Raw genomic sequence first — 22,030 nt, 5'->3', positions numbered from 1 at the left:
TCAGGATGGCGGAGTATACTCTACCCTACATACAAGAATGAGACACCGGAGCAAGAATCAAAAGTATTTCCATATGTTACTACTCAGTGGGGCTCCGTTGGCCCTAAAGATATTGGATACTCCCCGTGGTATATTTTATACGAACGTCTGATACACTTCAGCTGGTATTTTCCTCCATTCATCCTGCAACTGTCTGGCAAGTTCTCTGAGAGAAGATGTATCGGCTTGTCTACAATGGCGCAAGAAATGTGGTTATCGGTCAGTTGAGCAATGGAAGAACGTTCTATGGAGTGATGAATCGCACTGCTCCATCTATAAATCAGATGGCTGTACCGGGTGTGGAGGATCGTCTGCTGCCTGAGTGTGGTGTACCAACAGTTATATACGGCGGAGGTTCCATTATGGTCTGGGAATGTGTTATGTGGCATGGCCTCGGTCCATTGGTTGTAGTGACAACCATGAACACGGAGGTGAACCCTGACCTTCTAGACAATAATGTGCTGCTACCTACTGAACATGTTGGGGGTAAACTGGAATGTTGGGTCAGGAAATATGAACAGCATCCGTCTTGAGAGAACCTGCTGAACATTTGCAGGATGAATGGAGGGAAATGTCAGATGAAGTGTGTTAGACGTTAGTAGACAGTATACCACAGGGAGTATCTGACGTCATTAGAGCCAAGGGAGCCCCACTAAGTAGTATCATATGGAGATAACTACTACTTGTGATGCTTGCTCAGGGGTCCACTTACTTATGATAGGACCGTGTAGACTCCGCGGAGGCTCTATTCACCCCGTGCTCTTCTATCCAGCGCCGTCTCATTTGTTTCAATTGCTTTTTTGTTTTAACATGGGCAGTATGCAAAAGTTCAATATTCTTAACTTGGAAAACCCCTTAAAAAAAGTAACCCAAGCCGTGCGCCTCGCCCCCTCAGCCTGGCAGTAGACTGCTGTGACACAAGTGTTCCTGCGCTGGGTGCGGCGGCTCGCTGCTGGTGTGGCTCTTGTCAAACAAGTCAGACGGTCTCCTCCCTGGTTAATGAGTCTGTGACGGCTTGGGGATCGCTGTGATCTGTTCCTGCAGTCTTCTGGATCAGTAATGTGCTGTATACAGTGTATATAGCAGCGTCGCATTAATCCGCTGATAACGGCAAAGAGCCGCAGCAAACTCGCTCAGTGAAGAAGGGAAGGTTGTCGTGATGAGCAGGGAGCAAAAAAGGGACCGGAGCTCCTGTTTGGGGGTCTCGGGTCGTTATTACCCCATGTACAGTCATACACCAATACCAGTAATTATATTAGACTATGTTAATGCGACCACTTGGTTATTATACTGTTACTTGCACCATAAAGAGACTGGTCACATTATTACAGCACCATCTATCTAATTTGCGGCAACTACAAGAAGCTTCCTGTCCGCAGGGGCCGATATTACTGCAGGACGGTTTCATCACCTGGTGGAATCTATGTTACAATGCATTGCTGCAGTTTGGAAGGCCAGAGGAGGCGCAACGCCATACTAGATGGGGGTCTCTAATAAAGTGGCCATTCAGAATGCGTAAATGGGTTAAAAGCACAATAAGGCCTCATGTCCACGGGCGCATCGGATTCTGCATGCGGGAGCCCGGAGTGGAATCTGACCCTGCCCGGGTCTTCTCTTTTCTGGTTTGCGGACGCAGCGGCTGGCACGCATGTGCAGTACAATTTATTTTTCTGCCCTGACATGGAGCGCGCCGCGATGTGTTCTCCAGACCAAAAGGTCCGCAAAACAAATGCGCATGCTTCTCTTGTCCACGGGCGTAGCGATATACGCGGCACATCTTCAGGCTCACTGCAGAGAGTAGCGGCAGATTTAAATCCTACTAGCGGAGCATCGTCTCGCGGACAGCGGGCTGCGCTTTCTATAGTAGTCTATGGAAAGCGTTAAAGCGGTCCCCGCGGCCGGATTATTGCCGCAGGAAACGGTGAGAAATCGCCGTGGACAGGAGGCCTAATGGTGGCTGAATACTGCAGGAGAGGGTGGGCTTTGTGGATGAACAGTTTGCTAGCGGAGTCGGCACGCTCGCCGGACTGCTCTGCCTCATTTACATACGGCGCCGGAGAGGATGAGCTCCAATTACTGGGCGATGCTTCTGTAGTATCGGCGCTGCTCTTGGCGGACATTACTGCTGACGGGTTCCCTTTAAATTTGCGGCAAGTTGTTTTTTATGCTGCAAATTTTCAGTGCAATGCAAAGCGCAAAATCTGCGGTAAATCCACGACAAGAAGCTAAGCCCCGCCCTGTCTCCCACGTTCGTAGGGAATACTTGGGGCAAATCAGGCAAATTTTTTTTTTTTAACCTACAAATGTATCAAAATAACAAAAGCGGCGTTCCTTAGCCGCCCTTCTGGGAATCCGGCGCTGTAACCCCCAGTCGGCCTGGTCTGTAGGAACAAACACCACCTGACCACTGCAGCCAATCGGAGACCACAGCGGTCACGTGCCGTTCTCCTGGCATCATGGCTCTCGGCGCCTGAGCGGTGATGCCTGGAACAGCACATGACCTCTGCGGGCTCTGATTGGCTGTGGCGGTCAGGTGGTAGCTGCCCCTAAACAAGGACCAGGAGGACTGGGGGCTGCAGCGCTGGATCGTCAGGGCCGGACGGGTAAGTAGCGCTGCTTTTGTCTTTTTTAGTACATTTGCAGCCACAGCAGTACTAGGATGATGAGGGTTGTAGTAGTCGTGTGTTTGTATGGCTGCTCTGTGACCTTGTTTACTACGAGCCGCCAGCACCTGCTGTCACACAGATGTCCGGGCCGTCTATTAATACTCGGCAGGGTGTTTAATGAGATAAGAGTCAATAACCGGATCCCGTCGTTCCTTCCTGGATGTCGCCGCGGCTGGAGGATTACTGCAGCCTCGCTGTCTCTACGCAGAGCCGGTCCGCACCGTACATCACAGCCACAAGGAGGCTGCAGAGCGAGGCCGGCTTCACATGGGCGCGCGCCGTGTAATCCTTAGCGCAACTTTCTGGCACTATGAAAGAGGCTTTTTGGTGCGCGAATCGGCAGAACATCTTAATACGACCCGCAAACAAACGACCCAATTGAAATAACTAATTAGTTCCAGATGTGTTCTTTATGTCCTGTGGAAGGACTCAGCGTTTCTTTCCATGTTGAGCGCACATTTGCCCCGCCCCATTGACTGCTGTGCGGATCTTTGGTGCACAAATGCGTAGAAAGATAGAGCATGTTATTTCTTATTTTGAGCGGCCGAAAATACGTGCGTCTTAACAAACCCATTGAAATCGGTGGGTTCTATTCACTGCTTATTGCACGCGCAAATACATCCATGTTAAGCCGACCTACATGTCCATACAAAATCAGGCACATGACGGTGGAATAAGGGCTCGTAGGAGGCGATTGGGGGGGGGGGGCAGTATATATATCGGACACCCCCTTGACTATAAGGGCTGTGACTGAGGTGCATCCCTCCTGGTGGCCAATATACTAGTACATAGATATACACGGGCCGGTATACAACACTTCCCAGCAGATGGCCGATTGCTATAAGGAGGAGCTCTGCACAATTGTAAATGTTAGGGCCCTTTTACACGGAGGGACTTGTCGGGCACAGATGCCTGACAGCCGTCCCAGCAATAGTTGTTCCTTTACACAGGAATGATCATCGCTTAGTGAATGGAGGAGGAACGGGGATCATTCCAGCCGCCGCCTCCATTCACAGTAAACAGGCAGTTGTTCATAGATGACAGACCGCCTGTTTACACGGCCGATACGTTGTAACACAAGAAGTGAACAAATTCTCGTTCGATGTTTAGTCGGGGCAGCGTTTACACTGAACCATTTATCGTCTCCTGTAGAGGGGCTTACACGATTACGAGGACCCTTGACGTGGGTTGTGAGCTTACGTATTTTGGCCAAAATATTAACTAACACCTTGTTTTATTGTTTGTTTTTTTTTTTGCAGTAAGTAGGACAACCTGCCGGGCTGAATCGTATGTGGTGTCCTTAGTAAGTTGTAAGCCTGCATGGTGCACAACATGTATCAGTAGGACTTGGCACCCTTTGTATGCCTTATCTATGTGCAAGTATAATACTAGGGCTGCCTGTCCACGGGCGTTGTGGTATCCCACGGTGGATCTCCGCCGCCCAAGAGCAGGAGCCAGCAGACGGACCTCCGTGGTCAGCCTATCTGACAGGCTGACCGCGGAGAATTGCAGCAATTCGTAGCATGCTGCGATTTGCCGCCTGTGAGCTGAGAATCGCTATGATTCTCCACTTGTGGACAGGGGGGGCTGCGCTTTCCATAGCAATTCAAACCCGCCCGTGGACAGGCAGCCTAAGCAGCGCCCCAATGTGTGGTAGGTATGTGAGTGGCTGTCCATTAGTATCCGGCAGCTGCTGGGAGTGTCTGTACCGCCCTCGGACATCTTTATTAGTATATGGGTAAATATGGCCGCTGGCAGGGATATTTGGGATGTTCCCCTTTGCAGTGATGTGATTTTGCTGGGGAGCCTGCAGGCGTCGGTTGCTCACTGAGGTGTTACATGCGGCCATTAAGATGTGCTGGCTCTCGCTCACGACTCTTTGATTCTCGCCCCACGATGATAAGCGCCTGTTCACACAGGCAGATGGTTGTATGGAAATGAATGATCATTAATTATCGTTAATGCGATTAACCCCTTCAGGACGCCTCGGAGTTTGTTATTGGATGGTTTTGGATTTTCATCTCCATTTATATGAAGGCCAGAGTTCTGTTGTGTTACAAGGCCTGTTGGAGGGCTGGGCATTGACAATTCTCCAATAGGTGGCGCTGCAGAGTCCTTGTACCGAAGGGCTCCTGCCCACGGCCATCGCGATATCGCTGCGTTTTTCTAACACAAATGTCGATGGGACTTTCTATTGTTAAACCGTATCACAAGTCGGCGCTTTGCGATTTTTGTGCGATGCGTTTGACATTTGCATAAAAAAAAACAAAGGACGCAGCGATATCGCGATCGCAGGTGTGAAGGCGCGCTAAGGCCGGTCTCGTACGGCTGGGTTTGCATTGTGGAATCCGCGATCGTCACCCACATGGACGATCCGCTGCATTCCGTATACATTCATCCAATAGAACATGCTCTAATGGATTCCACGTGGACGGCTGCCACTACGGATAGGTCGCTGGTACCCGTGTCATCTTCCAGCGACGGCGTGCGAAAGACAGTTTCGAAAAAAAATCTGTACTGCGGATGACAGACAGCGAGCGTTCACGGTCATCCACAATACAAAAGAAGCTGAAAGCATACAGGTACGCGCCGACGCCGGCTGCAATCAGGGTCAGACCCACTGCGGGCTCCCGAATACAGAATCAGACCCGTCCATGTGAGACCGGCCTTACTTTGCTCTCCACATGGTTCCCCTCCCTGTTTGACGGTAAGTGAACGGCTGCTGACCCCCACAGGAGCGGCCCCTCCCTGCGAACCGCGCAGCAGAATGCAATGAATGGCGCACTTACTGCGTGCTGACAGTCCCATACACTATCTTGGCGTGTATGAGCGTGTAATGCGCGCCATAATAGAGCACGCTGTGAACTGCCCCATGTGCCGTGAGTGAGAGGCACGTTCGACAGTAATGCAGAGTTTGTTGCCACGTGTCATGCGCTCGGAGTACGTGGCACGCTCACGTGAGACCCTCCGCGTACCACACACGGCAGATGGCTATCATTATCTTCCTTTTCCCTTATTTTCTAGGTGCAAGAGAATTCTCCGGCGCAGAAGGCGGGACTGGAGCCGTTTTTCGATTTCATTATTGCAATCGGACATTCCCGGCTGGTAGGTGATCCCTCGACTTATCTGTAATGGCGCAGCGGGTGTAAAGACTTACACAGCTTCCTGGGAGCTGCACATTTTAACCCCTTAAGGTCATGCCCCCCCCCCCTCCCCCGTCGCTGCAGGCCGCCGCGTTGTTGTTTGTATTTCTCATCTATTTAATGTACTGAAAAACTTTAAAAAAATATTTAGGTGAATTATAATAACTTTTATCACTAATATTTTTTTTCAACTGATCTTTCCATCTATGAAGTCGCGGCGCAGGCACGGCTTTCAGAAGGCCCCTGGCTGCCATGGCAACCACCCGGCTCCCTGCAATCTCATCATGGGGTCATTTGGGATCCTTGAACATCAATCAGGGCATCAGAATTACCTACGGCATGCAAGGGGTTAACGGCTCTGATCAGCGGGGGTGCTGATCGGAGCTGTTGCAGGCGGGTATCGGCTGTAAGAAACAGCCGCCACCCCATTGTATAGAGCAGGATCAACTTCCGATCCCCCTCTATGCGAACCTCTATGATGTAGCTGCAGGTTATAGAGCATTAAGGGGGGCTGATGCCCTATTTCAGTCTGTAATACGGACCAATAGAAGACATCCGCCCGATTTTTTTTTTTTATTTATTTATTTATTTTTTTTCTTCTCCTTTCTGAGACTAAAATTGTGTGAAAAATGCGCACCTTTGAATAAACACATTGAAATCAACGGCTTCTCTTCACTCCGTGTCACGCGTGTAATGAAAAATTGCGCTTAATATGGAAGGTATGTACGCTCATGTGAATGGGCCCTAAGGGTTAAAGGGGGATTTCCAGTAAATACTATTGATGACCAATCCTCAGAAGAGGTCATCAATAGTGGATCTGCCGGTCAGGATCCTTGGCGATCAGCTGATTGCTCCATTGATTCCGCCTCTGAGGCTTCCTGCTGTGACCCCGATGCAGACCAGGAAGTCTAATAGGCAGGTCCGCTGCACGGCCGATCAGCTGATCGCTGAGGATCTCCAACTATTAAGTACTGCCGGCTTATCACGTGGACAGGCCATCAGTAGTATCTTGTGGCTGCGGTACAGCAGAGATGCATCAAACCACAAGAACTTTGGCCGTGATCGGGTTCTAGGGGCATATTCGTCATTTTCCCTTCCTGGTTTACCAGCCACGGTCACCTGGGGATGGCGCTCTGCTGGTGATGCCGTACGCGCAGCATCGGAGTGTCCTGACTTATATTGTCACCACTAGCTTCCTAATGACACTAATTAGTGCTTCCTATAGCGCAGCTACAATCTTCCCAGGAGACTAATTGGCAGCCGCTGGGTGCTGGCACAGAATGGGAGTTGGCTGCCAGGAGGATCTGGCAGCGGACTGAACTAGTTGGCGCGGACTCTGCTTGGTGCGCACATATTTATGCAACGATTATTATGGGTGTAAACAGGATGAGGGACAGGGGGGGGGGGTCAGGTCCTGGGAGCCCCTAACCTGCGGCCGTGGACGTAATGTTAGAAAGTCCCGTTGACAATCGCGGGAAAAACGGTGTGATATCGCAACGTTAAAAAACCGCCAGTGTGTGAGCGCTTATACTTATCTCCTCACTGTGCATTCAGCGGACTGCCCCATACACGGTCCGTAGTGAGAGGACACGCAGCGTGCGCAGTCATTAGCCCCGCCCCCAGCGCTGGATTGTTTGTTGCCGGATCAGTTATATTTTTTTGGTGTTTGAAAAATTTGTAAGTGAAATGGAAAGAAAATCCAATTCCAGCATTTTTTGAGGGGTCTCATTTCTGCAACCTGCTGACTGCGGCAGACGTGGCCCGATACGTTATTCTGTAGGTCAGCAGGGCTTCTGTTGGTTCCATGTTGGAGTTCATGCCGCCTTCTGCCTTTTTTTTCCTCTCTCTTATGACGTTCACCTTGCGGGATAAATAGTGGGTTACTTTTGATGGATTGGACCAAGTGTGTGTGTGTGCGGGGGGGGGGGGGGGGGGGTTATAAATATGGTAAAGGGGGATTTCAAAACTTTTAGTATCATTTTTAACAGTAGTAAAAAAAATCCTCTTTTTTTTCTTTTTCTTTTTTTTTTTTTTTTTTGCAGTCCCTTAAGGGAAAGTACAATCGTTTGTACAGCAATACTTCAGTATTGCAGTATATGATATTCCTGACAGCTTTCTATTAAGACTTGCCATCGGCATGTCCCAATAGGCAGAAATACATGGCAGCCCTGGGGGGACCTTTAGATGGCATGGGGACTGAATGACGCATCGTTAGAGCGCTAACCAGGACTCCTAAATGCCAATTGGGGCATTCACATGTCTCTGTTAGAACTTCCAGCGCATTTATAGGATTAACGACCATGATCAGCGTAAACCCTGGTCGCAGCTCGTGCGGTGCGTGTCAGCTGTCATACAGGGCTTCTACCGGCTGTCTATGGGGTGGGATCTGCACCCGCTCCTGCTCCTTATAAACTCTGCGCCCCCCAGATGTAACTCTGTGTCCTGGGGCATGAGGGGGTCTTTTCATTATTTTTGGACCACGTTATTCTTTCCAGCAGAAAATGATGCAAATGAACGGAACTCACCCGAAACCTATCGGTCCCTAATGGGCGATACAAGTGATGGGCTCTGCTCAGGGTTCCATCTGAACCTCTTTTTGGGGGTCTTCGGCTGTAAGGTAGTTAATAAGGAGGTGCGAACAGCCCCCACGTGTCGTTTTATCTGCACACCGTAGACATAAAACCCCAAAACACCTTCTCAGTTGTGCTTTTTGTTTTTTGCTCCTTTCTCTGGTCCCCTGATACAATACAACTCCTGCAATGCCAGTGGGAAAGTAAAAGTTATGGCTCCTGGTAGGTGGAGATGGAAATACTAAGACCTCTGCCAAAATAAGCTGTTATGATAGATAATGGTGGAGAGACGCCTTTAACCCCTTCATGACGCCGCCCTTTTTTTCCATTTTCATTTTTTCCTCCTTCCTTTAAAAAAAAAATCGTAACTCCTTTATGTCGCCGTCGCTGTATGAGGGCTTGTTGTTTTTTGCGGGACGAGTTGTAGTTTTCAATGGTTCTATTTAATGTACCGTATAATGGACTGAAGGACTTTTTAAAAAGTGAAGTAAAATGAAAAAAAAACGACATTCCACCATCTTTGGGTGCGTCTTGTTTCTACGGTGCAGAAACTGCAACAAAAATGACCCGATAACTTTATTCTCTGGGTCGGTACGATTACTGCGACACCAAACTTGTATAGTTTTTTTTTTTTTGTTTTTTTAACTATGCTATTTTTTTTATTTTTTTTTAAAAGACATTTAATTTTTTTCAATTATTTTCTGCTGCATCTTCTGCGCCCAATACCTTTTTTTTATTTTTCCGTCAATGTAGTTCAGCGAGAGCTCATTTTTTGCGGGATGTCCTGTAGTTTCCGTTAGTACTCATTCGGAATGCATACGACTTTTTGATCGCTTTTTATTGCGTTTTTTTCTGGGAGACAGGGTGACTGAAAAAGCGCATTTCTGGCGCTCTTTATTTATTTTTACCGTGTGGGGTAAATAATGCGCTACTTTGATAGATCGGACTTTTACGGACACGGCAATACCAAATATGTATTTTTCTTCTATGATTTAGATTTTTTAATTACATATATCATAAAAGGGGATGATTTTAAGTTTTATTCCTTGTTTTTTTAATTGTAAAAAAAACAACTTTTATTGATCTTTTTTTTTTTTACTCTACTTTAAAGCCCCCCTGGGGGACCACAACATGCGATGCTTTGATCGCTCCTGCAGTATGACAGAATGCTATAGCATTACGTCATACTGCATTCTGACAGGCAGTCTATCAAGCCACACCCTACGTGCATGGCTTGATAGGCAGTCTGCTATGGCAGCCCTGGGGCCTCTCAGAAAGCCCCCGGCTGCCATGACACCTGCACGGCTCCCCCGATTTCACCATGGGGGGGTCGTACAGGACCCCTGAACATTTTTCAGGGGATTTAAAGGCCGCTGTCAGAATTGACAGCGGTATTTAAAAGGTTAATAGCCGCGATCGACAACCTCTCTGCATACATACCCCGACGTTCCACGGTGTAAATGTACGTCTTGGAGCGGGAAGGGGTTAACAGCCCCCAGCCTGTAGCTGATGAGTATACACAAAGGTATATTTATTTGCCCAACCCGGATAACGCCTTAAAGTGTTACCACGTCGTTCTCGCTGTTCTGCCCGCAGTCTTGCGGTTCCATAAACGTGTTTCCGTTCTGTTTTAGAACAAGGAGAACAGCATGTTCAAGGATCTCCTGAAAGCCAACATGGAGAAGCCGGTGAAGCTGGAGGTGTACAACACAAAGGCAATGAAAGTGCGAGAGGTGGAGGTGACCCCCAGCAACATGTGGGGCGGTCAGGGGCTCCTCGGGGCCAGCGTCCGATTCTGCAGCTTCCAAGGAGCCAATGAACATGTGTGGCACGTGCTGGTATGTAATAAACCAATGTGGTGACGCGTTCCCTCATTACGTTGGTGAAGATGGAGGCGTGAGCGTTAACGGTCATTTATCGGGCTCTACAGAGTATGGGGGATGGGCATAGTTTACAGGCGTCTATACAATACACTCACAATCGGTAGGCGTATATAGAGCGTATAGCGCATACTAATATGTAGGCTCCCTCTAGCCTGGCGGAGTGCAGCAGCTCGATGCGCCATTGATTCTACAAGTGAACGGAAGAACTGAAAAGGGAGAAATCTGCTGTGGATTCGCAGCAAAGTCCGAGGATCTGCTGCAGAATTTTTTTAGCCGCTGAAAATCCGCAACGAATCCGCCACGTGCCAACGCACCCTCAGCCGGGGTTCACACGGGGCGAATTTGCTGCAGATTTGCCACATGGACCTTTTTGCATGTAAAATCTGCAGCATCGCCGCTATACGGTAGAAGACCTCTATGCAGATGTGTGTAACACGTAGAATGGGCCGCATTTATCAAAAACGGCTAACGGGAAGATGTTCTGGTTGCTCATAGCAACCAATCAGAGCTCAGCTTTCATTTCTGAAACTGCGGTGGCTCAATAAAAGCTGCCCTGCGATTGGTTGCTATGGGCAACAGAGACAGTCTTGTCAGTCAGTTTTGATAAATGAGGCTCATTGAGTGTATTGTTGGAGGAGTCCGGATTAAGAGGTGTTTCTATTACTCTTTAGGATGTGGAACCAAACTCCCCGGCGGCGCTGGCCGGACTGCAGGCGCACACCGATTACATTGTGGGATCCGATCAGATTTTACAAGAGGTACGTGTAGATGATTAAACTGTGCGAGATCCGTGTGTTATAGGGAACCTGTTGGCACCCTGGAGCCCCATAAACGGCATCATGGGACTGAAAGGTGAAGGAGCGGGAGTTCCAGGGAGCTGCTTCTTATACTCTCCAGGTTCCCCGTTCCAGCGCTGTGACCCCAAGAAATCCGTGCGCACATTACATGACTTCTCAGAAGTGCGTGTGCCCCTCGTTGATCTCTATGGGAGAGTGCGGGCTCATAGCCTTCTGAAAAAGGTGAGCTGTATGCATACGCTGATTTCTCGGGGGGCACAGCGCTACACCAGGGGACCCACTCAGCATAAAAAGCAGCTCACCGGCCTCCCCATTCCCTCACCTTTTTATGGGGCTCAGGTGCTGACCGGTTCCCCTTAAGGTGACCATAGAACAACCCTTGCCTGGGGGATTGTCTATAGAACCATAGATTTGTAGACATTTTAGTCTCGGCCGTCGCAGTCCTTCATAACCGACTGTACGTATTCATTGACTCTTGTGCCCTGATGAGACAGAACGATTATCCTTCAGAAAATCATTCAAACGAGCGAAACTGAATGAAAATCATTCAGTTTAAATGCGGGCAAACAACTGAATGACGAGCGACAATCGTTAGGTTCTTGCTTGTCGTTCAGTTTCAGCTAATAAGGGAGATGGAATAAATCCTCCACAGCGCCACCTATTGGAAGGCAGCATTCCTTCAAGCCAGAGTCAGACTTTTTATACAAGCCTTGTTACAATGACCGGGCCATTGTCAGGGTTTTGACAGGCAAAGTCAAAACTCTAAAACAGCTGTATGTGCATTGGGTCTGGCTTTGCTTTTAATTCCCTGTCATTGTAACAAGGCTTGTATAAAAAGTCTGACTTTTGCTTGAAGGAATGCTGCCTTTCAATAGGTGGCGCTGTGGAGGATTTATTCCATCTCCCTTATTTGCATATTACCCAGAGGAGCGTGCTTGGCCATTTGAGTCTCCTCACTTAGTTTATAGTATACTAGCTGATATACCCGGCTTCGCCCGAGTTAATTTGGTACTGGTGTTTATCTGGTGTTCACACAGAAAATCTTATGAAGTCGTGGTTACTTTAGAGATACTGGAAAAACATATGTTCACCATTTTGCATAGTTCTCTGCGTTACCCAGGAAACACCACAAGAGGTAACCATGCGACGTTTCCTTTATATAAAATGACATCAGGAAGTGAGAGAATTAGATTCCATACATAAAATTTGAACACTAATTCCTTTGCGCATAGAATTGAATAATGGAGTTGGGACCCATTAGCTTTTCCTATTTATGACATAATCAATGCCCGTGCCAAATTTCACGTTTCTATGACACCGGGAAGTGAGAGAATTAGATTACGTATGTAAAATTTGGACGCTAATTCTTTGGCGCTTAGAATTGAATAATTGAGTTGGGACCCATTAGCTTTTCCTATTTATGATATAATCAATGCTCGTGCCAAATTTTAAGTTTCTATGACCTCGGGAAGTGAGAGAATTAGATTCCGTATGTAAAATTTGGACGCTAATTCTTTTGTGCTAAAATTGAATAATCGAGTTGGGACCCAATTTTTTTTCCTATTTTGGAGATAAGCTATGCTTGTGCCAAAATTCATGCTTTTACGACATCGGGAAGTTGGAGAACGGTCGGTCGATAGTTGCTCTCCCTCAGGAGAAAAGATAGCGTTTCTGACCTCAGTTTCAGCTGGCACCAAAAGCAGCGCCGGCTCGGGCTCTTCTTCACCCTCCCCTCCTTGGTCTGCACATGAATTCTTCCATCCTAGGATGGGTTTCCAAAGACTAAACTGAAAGCAGCCATTTTATTCCATTACTGACAACCCCTTTAGGTCCGGCCGCAGGCAGGTCTTAATAGGTTAAAATCCATGGAAGGCCTGGGAACTTCCACTAGGCCCCAGACTGCCATGGCAACCGAACGGTACCCTGTGACCAAGTCATAGGGGGTATGATTAGGAGGCGGAGCGAAGCCCCTCCCTCTGTCCAGCCATTTAAATACTACAGTCGGCACTGACCGCAGCATCTAAATGGTTAAACAGCTGGGATGGGCATTATCTCCTATCCCAGCCACTGCATTGGTTGCCATCACGTGTGAATTGGGCTCAGCCTCCGATCTTGCTCCATATAAAATCCGTGTCCATTAAATGTCATGAAGAGGGTCACATTTTTGTGTCTCGGCCAGTCTTCCTATTTTAACATGGCCCGTCTCAGCCGCACTGAGGCCCTTCCTGTGGTTAGACGATGACTGTTCTACCCTCCGGCTAATGACCGGGGTTATGATCTCCATGTTTTCCCATCTACAGAACCGACGACTAACGCAAAACCTTTCTCCTATTTTCTGTTCTAGTCCGAGGATTTCTACGCTTTAATAGAGTCTCATGAGGGGAAACCTCTGAAGCTGCTGGTCTATAACACGGAGACCGATTCGTGCCGAGAGGTTTACGTCACCCCGAATGGAGCGTGGGGAGGCGAAGGAAGGTACAGTCATTGAATGCATGTACAGAACACAGAATAACTGCAGGCACCTTCCAGTATGTTATATTTATGGATCGCCTGCAGGACGCCATTAGTGTTATCTGGGATCAGAACATTGTTATGGCTTCTGTTATGACCAGAAACCGTAAGGCCGCCTGTCCACGACCGCCATGGAATACTGGGGGAGCACTGAAGGGCACCGCGATTAGCCTCTCTTAATGATGGATTCATCGCAGCATGCCGAGATTTTTAGACGTGAGCGGATAATCGCTATGGGTTTCTCGCTCGTGTACATCGGGCTGCGCTTTCCGTAGTTTATCCTATGGACGCCAGCCTAACGCATATGTGTGCATAGTATTCTCTACAGACTACTGTGCCATGATGGAAGGTTATTCCTTATCCACAGGATAGGTGATAACTTTTAAGTCAGTGGGGGGTCTCACTACTGGGAGCCCCACTGATCCTGAGAACAGGACTGCAGCACGCCCTGAGCTGATGGCGATCGCTCATACCTGCTGCTGCTCCATTCATTTCAATGGGACCATCAGAAACAGCGGAATGTTTGAACTCTATCTCCTGGCGTTCTATTGAAGGGATGTACATGTGCGGCCACAGCTGCCCCCCCTGCAGGACGTACTGAACCCAGCTCTTGGGATCATGGGGGTTCCAGTGGTCGGACCCCCACTGACCGAGGTTGTTGCCTATCCTGTAAATAGAAGGTAACTTTCAAACATGGCAAACCCCTTTTGGGGCCGTGTTCACATGGGGTGGCTCTGCATATAAACCGGGCAGCATTTATAATAGCAATGTGGATGAGATTTTCTAAATCTCGTCCGCACATTGCAGAAAAAAGCCGCAGCAAAAATAGACCTGCGGTGCGGAAATTAGATATGCAGCGGAGTTGGTGCGGAAACCTTGTGGATTTCTGCCAAAGACTTCAATGGAGAGGCTGAAATCCCCAGCAAATCCCCAAGAGCGGTCCTGGAGAGCGGAGTGTCCTTGTGGAAATACTCAGATAGTCGGCAGCGCTGGCAAGGACTTTGTGAAGCAGAGTATACCCACAAAATCCGCCAAAGCGCCAAGCCTGCGGGCTCGTTCACACGGGTGAAGGCGGGTTTTGGTTATGTAAATACGCTACATATTTCGGCTGTTCCTGGTCATTTTTTGTGCGTGCGAACCCTTTAAAATCAATGGGCAGAGATGCCCATGTGAACGAGCCTGTAAGGTTCTCGGACGTCGTTTGTGACGACCTTAAATGTAAATCTTCTATATTGCTTTATGCAATGTATGTTGGTTGTAACGGTGGAATCTTCTGCCCCATTCTCGGACCAATGCTTCCAGCTACTGACGGTTTGCGCTTCTGTTCCCTTCTAGTTTGGGTTGCGGTATTGGATACGGATATTTGCATCGCATTCCCTCCCAGCCGGTCAGCCCAAGCAGAAGTTATGAGATAAAATCCCCTTCACCATTACCAGCTGAAGAACCGGCTCCACCTCCAACCAACGGATATCATGAGGTATGGGGCATATTACAGGACATATTCTATGTGATCTGTGGGTAACTAACCCCTTCATGACTGCCGTACACCCTGCCGTTACAATGCTCGGCCCATTCCACCCTGCAGCAATGTGCATGGCTCTGTGCTGGCAGCCTGTTTGCTCTAGTGGCTGTATATTATACCTTACTGTTTATAATGGCCCATTGGCCTGTCAGCAGTTCGCAGCCTGTAAATCCATCCATACCAACATGACGGGGACTTTTACCAAAGTAAAAGTTTTTACACTTTTTTCAAAACCTTAAATGGGAAGGGGAATTTTACTATAAAAGAGAACCCAAACAGCTAAGCGTCCCTCCAAATGAACTTTCTCATACAGCTTTGTTGATGCAGAAACCTCTAGCTGTGTAGCGGGGGGTTCACGTGTAAAGGTGCTTCTTATCTCCACTGTTTTCTGCCCGCAGGCTCCTCTTCTTGCTCCAGAGACCCGTACAGACCCGGCTGAGGAGGCGCTCCAGCTGGAAGGAAGTGCACACGGTCATCCCGGAGAAGCTGCGCTCGTTCTCCCCCCACCGGTGCAGAGAGTTGTAAATCCAGGTATGAAGTCCGGAAACAATCCATCTGCGTGTTAGGGCTCTTTTACATGGGACGACTTGTCCGGTGCAGATACTCAACAGGCCGTCCCAGCCATAATCATACCTGTGCTCTCACATAGGAACGGTCATCACCCATTGGATGGAGGCCGAGCAGCCGGGGATCGTTCCAACCTGCCCACCTCTATTCCCAGTAAACAGGCAATCATTCATAGAGGAATGACTGGCTGTCTACACGGGCCGATCTGTCTGCATACAGAAACTGAACAATGAGTGATAAGTGAGTGAATTCTCATTCGTCGTCCAGACAGGGCAGTATTTACACTGAGTGATTTATTGCCTTAGTGTATAGTGTTATGGGGGATCTCACATAGTAATGCCTGGACCGGTGTCATGCTCCCCCTCTCATAGCCCTACTTGCCTACAGTCTCTGTAACATCAGGGTTTCTCCGGGCCGCTTCCTACATAAATTGACGACTTGGTTTTTCTCCATCAGGATTTCTAGACACTTCTGACATTCAGGCGCCTGAGACTCCAGATCTTACAAAGCTGCTGGATGTGACGTCACCACTGCCGCTCAATGTTACGCCGGATCTTCCCATCGGCACAGACAAGATCCTGACCGCTGAAGATCTGAATGCCTATATTGGTATGTTGTATTTAAATTGCTGAATGTACAACCAACATGTCAGATTAACGAGGAGTCAGACTTCCATCATCTCATCTTCTCTGGGTTTGAACCATCGTATTGCATTATACCGCATTCTGACAGGCAGTCTTTTAAGGCATGACACAAGCATGTCTTAATATGCAACCAGTCATGGCAGCCTGGGACTTTCTCAAGCCTTCATAGCCCCCACGGCTGGCATGACTGGTTGCCTATGATTGATGCTTGAGAAAGTCCCAGGCTGCCATGGAAACTGAACAGCACCTCGTGATCTCATCACAGGAAGGAAGGCGTTCGGGGCCCCTGAACACCGATCTGGGTGTTTAAAGGATTAACAGCCACAATCAGCTCCTTGTATGGAGTTCCCCACCTGGCTCCATACAAACCCTGCACCACCAGGACGTAAATGTACATCCTGGATCGTGAAGTGTTAAAGGCTCCACCATATTTGACCTATTGATGATCTGTCCTCGGGATAGGCCATCAATAGTTGATTGGTGGCGATCCCTAGTTGCGGATACCACCAATGTCAATGTGCAGAGTGCTGCCAGACAGATCTGCACACGTTGCAGCAGGCCAAGTTTGGTATTGCAGATGCTGCTGCCTTTTGAATTCATTGCAATACCAACCTGGACCACTGCACTACAGACAGAGCTGTCTGCCTCCAGCTCTGTCCACATTGATAGCAGGGATCCCAAGGAGTGGACCCCTGCTGAGCAACTATTGATGACCTATCCTGAGGACAGGTCATCAATACTTAAGTCCCTGAAAACCCCTTTAAGCTTTATTGTCCTTCTGCAGCGGTCTGACAACCCTTCTATGTACTTTCTAATAGAAAAAGTTAAAGTGTCGGAAGGACCCTCCCTGGATATCCCCCTGTCGCACGCCGTCTTGGATCAGGTACTTGCTGAACAGAACTCTTTGATCTCCTTCGAGGAACCATTAGAAGTCGCTCCAGCGAATGAGTCTCTGGCCGCCGTGGACAATGACGCAGTAAACGACAAGGAAGTCACGGAAGATCTCTCCACAGCAATGGCTGAAACTGAGGAGTAGGAAGTAAAACCTTCTGTTGGGTCTTACTGATCAGTGAAAGGCAGAGTGCGTCAGTAAGCAGACAATGGCGCACGTTTTTATCACTTTTTTAAACAAAACTACAATCTTTTATGCAAATTATATAAATCCACATTTTACTTCGCCCTCCGTCTGCTGGGGCCCTCGAACACCAAATCCTTCTAGGCTCCAGCTATTGGTCACTGTGTGCGCTTAGTGTCATGGAACGTTACGTGCGGCGCCAAGGTTCGTCTAAGACCTTTATCTCCCATCTGTTGGGAAAGTACCACTCCTAGCGTGCTCTGGTGCCTCGGAGCTGCCGTGCATGCTGGGAGTATTAGTCTAAAGGACCCTGATTTACAGCGTATGCAGAGTGTCGGAGCTTGGTGTCCTGGACTCCTACGGGTTTGTGCTTCTTGACTGATAGTCGTTCACTGAATGGAGGTGAAGCGCCAGAGATCTCTGCCGGCCCCCAGCCTCCGTTCAGAGTAAACAGGCAGTCGGTCGGAGTTGTTTACCGTAAGCCGACGGCTGTATCACTTTTATACCTACATAATGATTAGCGAACCAATTAGCGTTAGTCGTTGGCCGTTCCATGGCCCCTGATCCAGCCATGAAGGGCTCATTCACACGGGTGGATACCGCTTTGGTCTGAGTGTTGCACGCCGTTTTGATACTTGTTTTTTACATTCATATTGCATCTCTATTCACTGCGTTTTTCATTTGCGCAAAAAAGCAAGAAGGCCCAAGTGAAGTCCCTCCCCCTCTCCCGGCAACATGCATGCTACTTTGTATTTGCCGCGTTTTTAGGCAATCCCATTGGCTTTACGGGTATGTTCGCACTGTACAGGTTTCCACGTGTTCCGCCTCTAAAAACTGCATTTTTTTGCAGTGTGTGTTTTTTTTTTTGGTAAAGAGCGGATCTGCAGACTGATTCAGCTCTGAGTGGGCAACATATGCATGAGACACCCCACGCGTTTGTGTCAAGGAGCAACACATTACTTCTAAATGTGGAAACATGATTTTCCACCTTGGAATTCCACACGTGGATTTTGCATGTTCACCCAGAACTTTCCACGGTGTGATCATACCCTAATGGGCGGTTTTGCTCCATAAATATGCCCACAATAGGACACGCTGCGCACATACAAGACACACATCTGAAAATACGGACATAATACAGACAAAGTTCACCTGTGTGAATGGGCCCTAGCTGAACGGTCATCATTTGGGCCCCTAGTTTGCCCTCTTCCCATTTTTGTATATTTTGGGAAACCCCTTTAATGTGGAGGTTGCCACTCCGTGACCCCCCTTTGGGTAAAGGTCAAGATCATAAACTTCAGCCCTTTGCCCCTTTTAGTAGCACATGGCACAGACCACTAAAAGCACAAGACCGCGGATCCTAGAGACTTTATTTGGACCTTTTCCTATGGCGGCAAATATGGGTGAGATGACTATGGGCGCGAGCGACTAACCTCTGATGGAAATGGCAGTCTTGGATGAGACGGGAGATAGTTTGTGCATTTGGATTCTTCTGAGTTGATCACATAATGTCTTAATATAATAGTAATATATGTGAAGCGCAGCCAACGCTGAAGATGGCGAACAGGAACATAAAGTGCCTCTACTCAGGACTGGAGGACTCGGGGCAGGAGCTTGGGGGCTCCTTAGGTGATTCTTATAACTCCTAGATTGGGTTTATACATGAGATGCCTCGTTGTTAACGTCGGAGGAGGAGGCGGCGGCGGCTGCGCTTGTATTTTACTCACTTTGTTATAATTTCAAAACTAATTACAGGGTTGGTGCGAAACAAAGTCAACTAACCCGATGGGACGGAGCCGCGTGCCGTGATGGCTTATGGGTGTAGCTGATTAAACGATCATTATAATGTTACTGAGAAGGAATTTTGGCACCAGCTCCGACCTTCGCTAGATGTGCTGCAGAAGGATATATATATAAATGATCTTCTTATCCTTTCAGTGAGCCCTGAGAAGAGAAGTGTGTAAGTAATTCCATTTTGTTCCAAGAGATCAGCCAACCCCATCCAGCTGTCCCAGGCTATAAGGCTACAAGCCCTGCTGCTCTACCAGGTAGAGACAACCAAGAACCCAAAAGTCCAACTTCTCACGGGCCATAAACACTGCAAAATGTAGACTTGTGGAAATTCCATAATGTCTACAGTACAACCCATGTGGGAGATTTCAGAAATCCTCTTCAACTAATCCGCAGTATGTCTCTTATGTTACTGATTTCTGCTGCAAAATGTAACTTGCGATATAAGGGTTAAATCCTGCAGCAGATCTGATAAAATATATATAAAATGTATCCAAATGGCGCAGATTTGGTCTCCACTTCAGAAAGCCTGCAGCATATACGGCCCATGGGACGATGGCCTTGGGGTGCTTCTACATGGGCCGACCTTCGCTTGAGTAATTGCTCAAAAGAGTGATTTCAGGCGACTGTTGGCCCCGTAAACCTGGGACCTGGCAGGTCAAGCTAACGAGAATCGCTCACCTGTCAGTCGCTTGGTTTTCAGCTCACCTTAACATGTAAACACACTCGTTCATTCAGTGAGCGATGATCATCGTTAGGATGGATGGCGGGGCTCAGGCGCCCTACAGCCCTCTGCTTGGTTTTCAGTTGAAATATTAATGAGGCAGATTTATGAATACTGCGGGAATTTGGACTGGGCCGCCTTAAAGGCTATGGACGCTTTTCGGGGTAATTTTTTTCACCTAAATGCATGTATTTTGGGCTGATAATCATTTTTGCAATAGAGTTTCACTAAAAATGTTGCAGTGTTTCACTGCTGCAGCTTCTAGATATCGCTGTATACGGACACGACGGTCTGAGTCTCACTGGGAGATTTGTTAGTGAGGCTGGATGGACGGCTTACTTTCCCTCTGCTTCTCCCTGTGCTTCTCAAGCACATTCTCATCAGTTATGTGATCATAAGTAGATGATAAGAAGGTGCAGCAGAGGAGAAATAAGGACTGAAAACCAAGCCGTCAGTCCAGCCTCACTGACGGAGCTCCAACTGTGACTCCGACTGCAGGGTCTATATACAGTGATATGTAGAAGCTGCAGAAGACAGACGCTGCAACCTTAATGCCGTCTGAGTCTAAGCAGGAGCTCTGCCAGTGAGGTCGGACTTGGTTTCCTTCTGCTCCTTCTCATCAGCTAACTTATGGCTGCAACAGTTTCTGTATTAAATTAGCTGGGAAGAAGGTGCAGAAGAGAAGTGAAGGCTGCAAACCAAGCCGTCAGTCCAGCCTCACCGACGGATCATCTCCGACGGCAGTGCTTACATATAGTGATGTGTAGAAGTCATAGAATACAAACAGCAAGCAGCTATAGTGCAGTCTAACCCCACCAATGTACCGAGGATTAGGTAGGCTGAAGATCGCATCTGCCCCCTCGCATAGCTGAAAACTGGACCTGGCAATGGCGAATCAGAGGGACAGTAGGTAAAAACAAGTAGAGGTAGTATTACCCCACCCCCACCTCCACCTCCACCTCCGATTCCAGAACTGAATTTTGTCCCAAAACTAGAGGTTCACTTTAAGACTGAAGTACCGCTGTAGTGGCCACCATGTTCCCTAAGCAGGTGGACCTCTGTTAAGGGATGCGGCTCCTGTAGTATACTGGGGTCTACGTCTCATCGTCCGCCGCCGCAGCCAGGGATCAGAACCTTTCATCAAACTTTCTTTTACAATCGGAGGGGCGGCCGTAATAATCGGGGTGTAAATTGTGTGCAGTCTGAATTCCCTTCTCTATTTGTAGTAAAGCCCAAAACACCCCTGCATTAATAAGTCTGAGGCCCTCAGGTGGTGGATGCAGTGCTAGTAGTGCCCCCTGCAATGCCCGATGCGCCCCCCCCCACCCACTGACTGTACTTGAATATTCCGATCAGGTTTCTTAGATTATTTTTATAGTGTAAATCTACGGATGGAGCGAATCCTGAGACTTTAGCGCCAGTTTTCTTGCTTCTCGCCTCATTTTCTGACCTGCTGCATTGTTGGTGTATAATAAGGTTACAGAAGGCTGAGCAGCTTCTCTGCTGATGGGTACATTGTACATAATAAGCCTCCTACCGTCAGCAATGACGGCGCTTCCATCTGTAATGGGAATAAAGAATGGATTTCACACAGCGGCTCTTTATTACGCGTACAATGAGTATTGCTTATTAGGACCTGCACAAAACTGTGAAGGCCAGAACCGCCCTGCGTGGTGGAATATGCCTGCTGGCAGAAGCTACGGCATCGAAGTCCGCGCTGCCAACGTGTGGATTTTGATGCAGAATCGAAATTGGCATTAATGTTTTTTAAAATAATTTAGTATTACCGTATATACTCGAGTATAAGCCTAGTTTTTCAGCCCGTTTTTTTAATGCTGAAAAAGCCCCCCACGGCTTATACTCGAGTGAAGTAAAAAACAACAACAACAAACCCGCAATACTTCCCTCCCAGCGTGCGTCTGTGTCCCCGGCACGATGGTCTCCCCAGCGGTGCGGCAAGTTGCTTGAGAATTCTCCCCACTGTCATCTCCCTGCTTGGCTTTGAATTCCCCTGCCAGCAGCGCTGTGTAAGTAAGCGCTGTGATAGGATCAAGCGCCAGCCAATCACAGCTGGCGTTCGATCATTCACAGCCATTCA

The 22,030-nt window shown here is 48.2% G+C and overlaps 1 protein-coding gene across 1 annotated transcript in view; it reads left to right on the top strand.

Annotated features, from left to right (window-relative positions):
- GORASP1 (golgi reassembly stacking protein 1) overlaps positions 1-21,521 on the top strand; it is a 37,665-nt gene extending 16,144 nt beyond the window's left edge. The window contains exons 2-9 of the mRNA XM_066584632.1: positions 5,730-5,810; positions 10,053-10,256; positions 10,973-11,059; positions 13,443-13,573; positions 14,945-15,086; positions 15,530-15,662; positions 16,155-16,307; positions 17,161-21,521. Coding sequence (XP_066440729.1) covers positions 5,730-5,810; positions 10,053-10,256; positions 10,973-11,059; positions 13,443-13,573; positions 14,945-15,086; positions 15,530-15,662; positions 16,155-16,307; positions 17,161-17,378 — 1,149 coding nt within the window. The 3' untranslated portion in view covers positions 17,379-21,521. The remainder of the gene's footprint in view (positions 1-5,729; positions 5,811-10,052; positions 10,257-10,972; positions 11,060-13,442; positions 13,574-14,944; positions 15,087-15,529; positions 15,663-16,154; positions 16,308-17,160) is intronic.
- The last annotated feature ends 509 nt before the right edge of the window (positions 21,522-22,030 follow it).

This window comes from Eleutherodactylus coqui, chromosome 12 (genome assembly GCF_035609145.1).
Source record: "Eleutherodactylus coqui strain aEleCoq1 chromosome 12, aEleCoq1.hap1, whole genome shotgun sequence".
In the NCBI taxonomy this organism is placed as follows: Eukaryota; Metazoa; Chordata; class Amphibia; order Anura; family Eleutherodactylidae; genus Eleutherodactylus; species Eleutherodactylus coqui.
The sequence above is the reverse complement of the archived record's forward strand: the minus strand, read 5'-3'. Positions and strand labels throughout refer to the sequence as shown.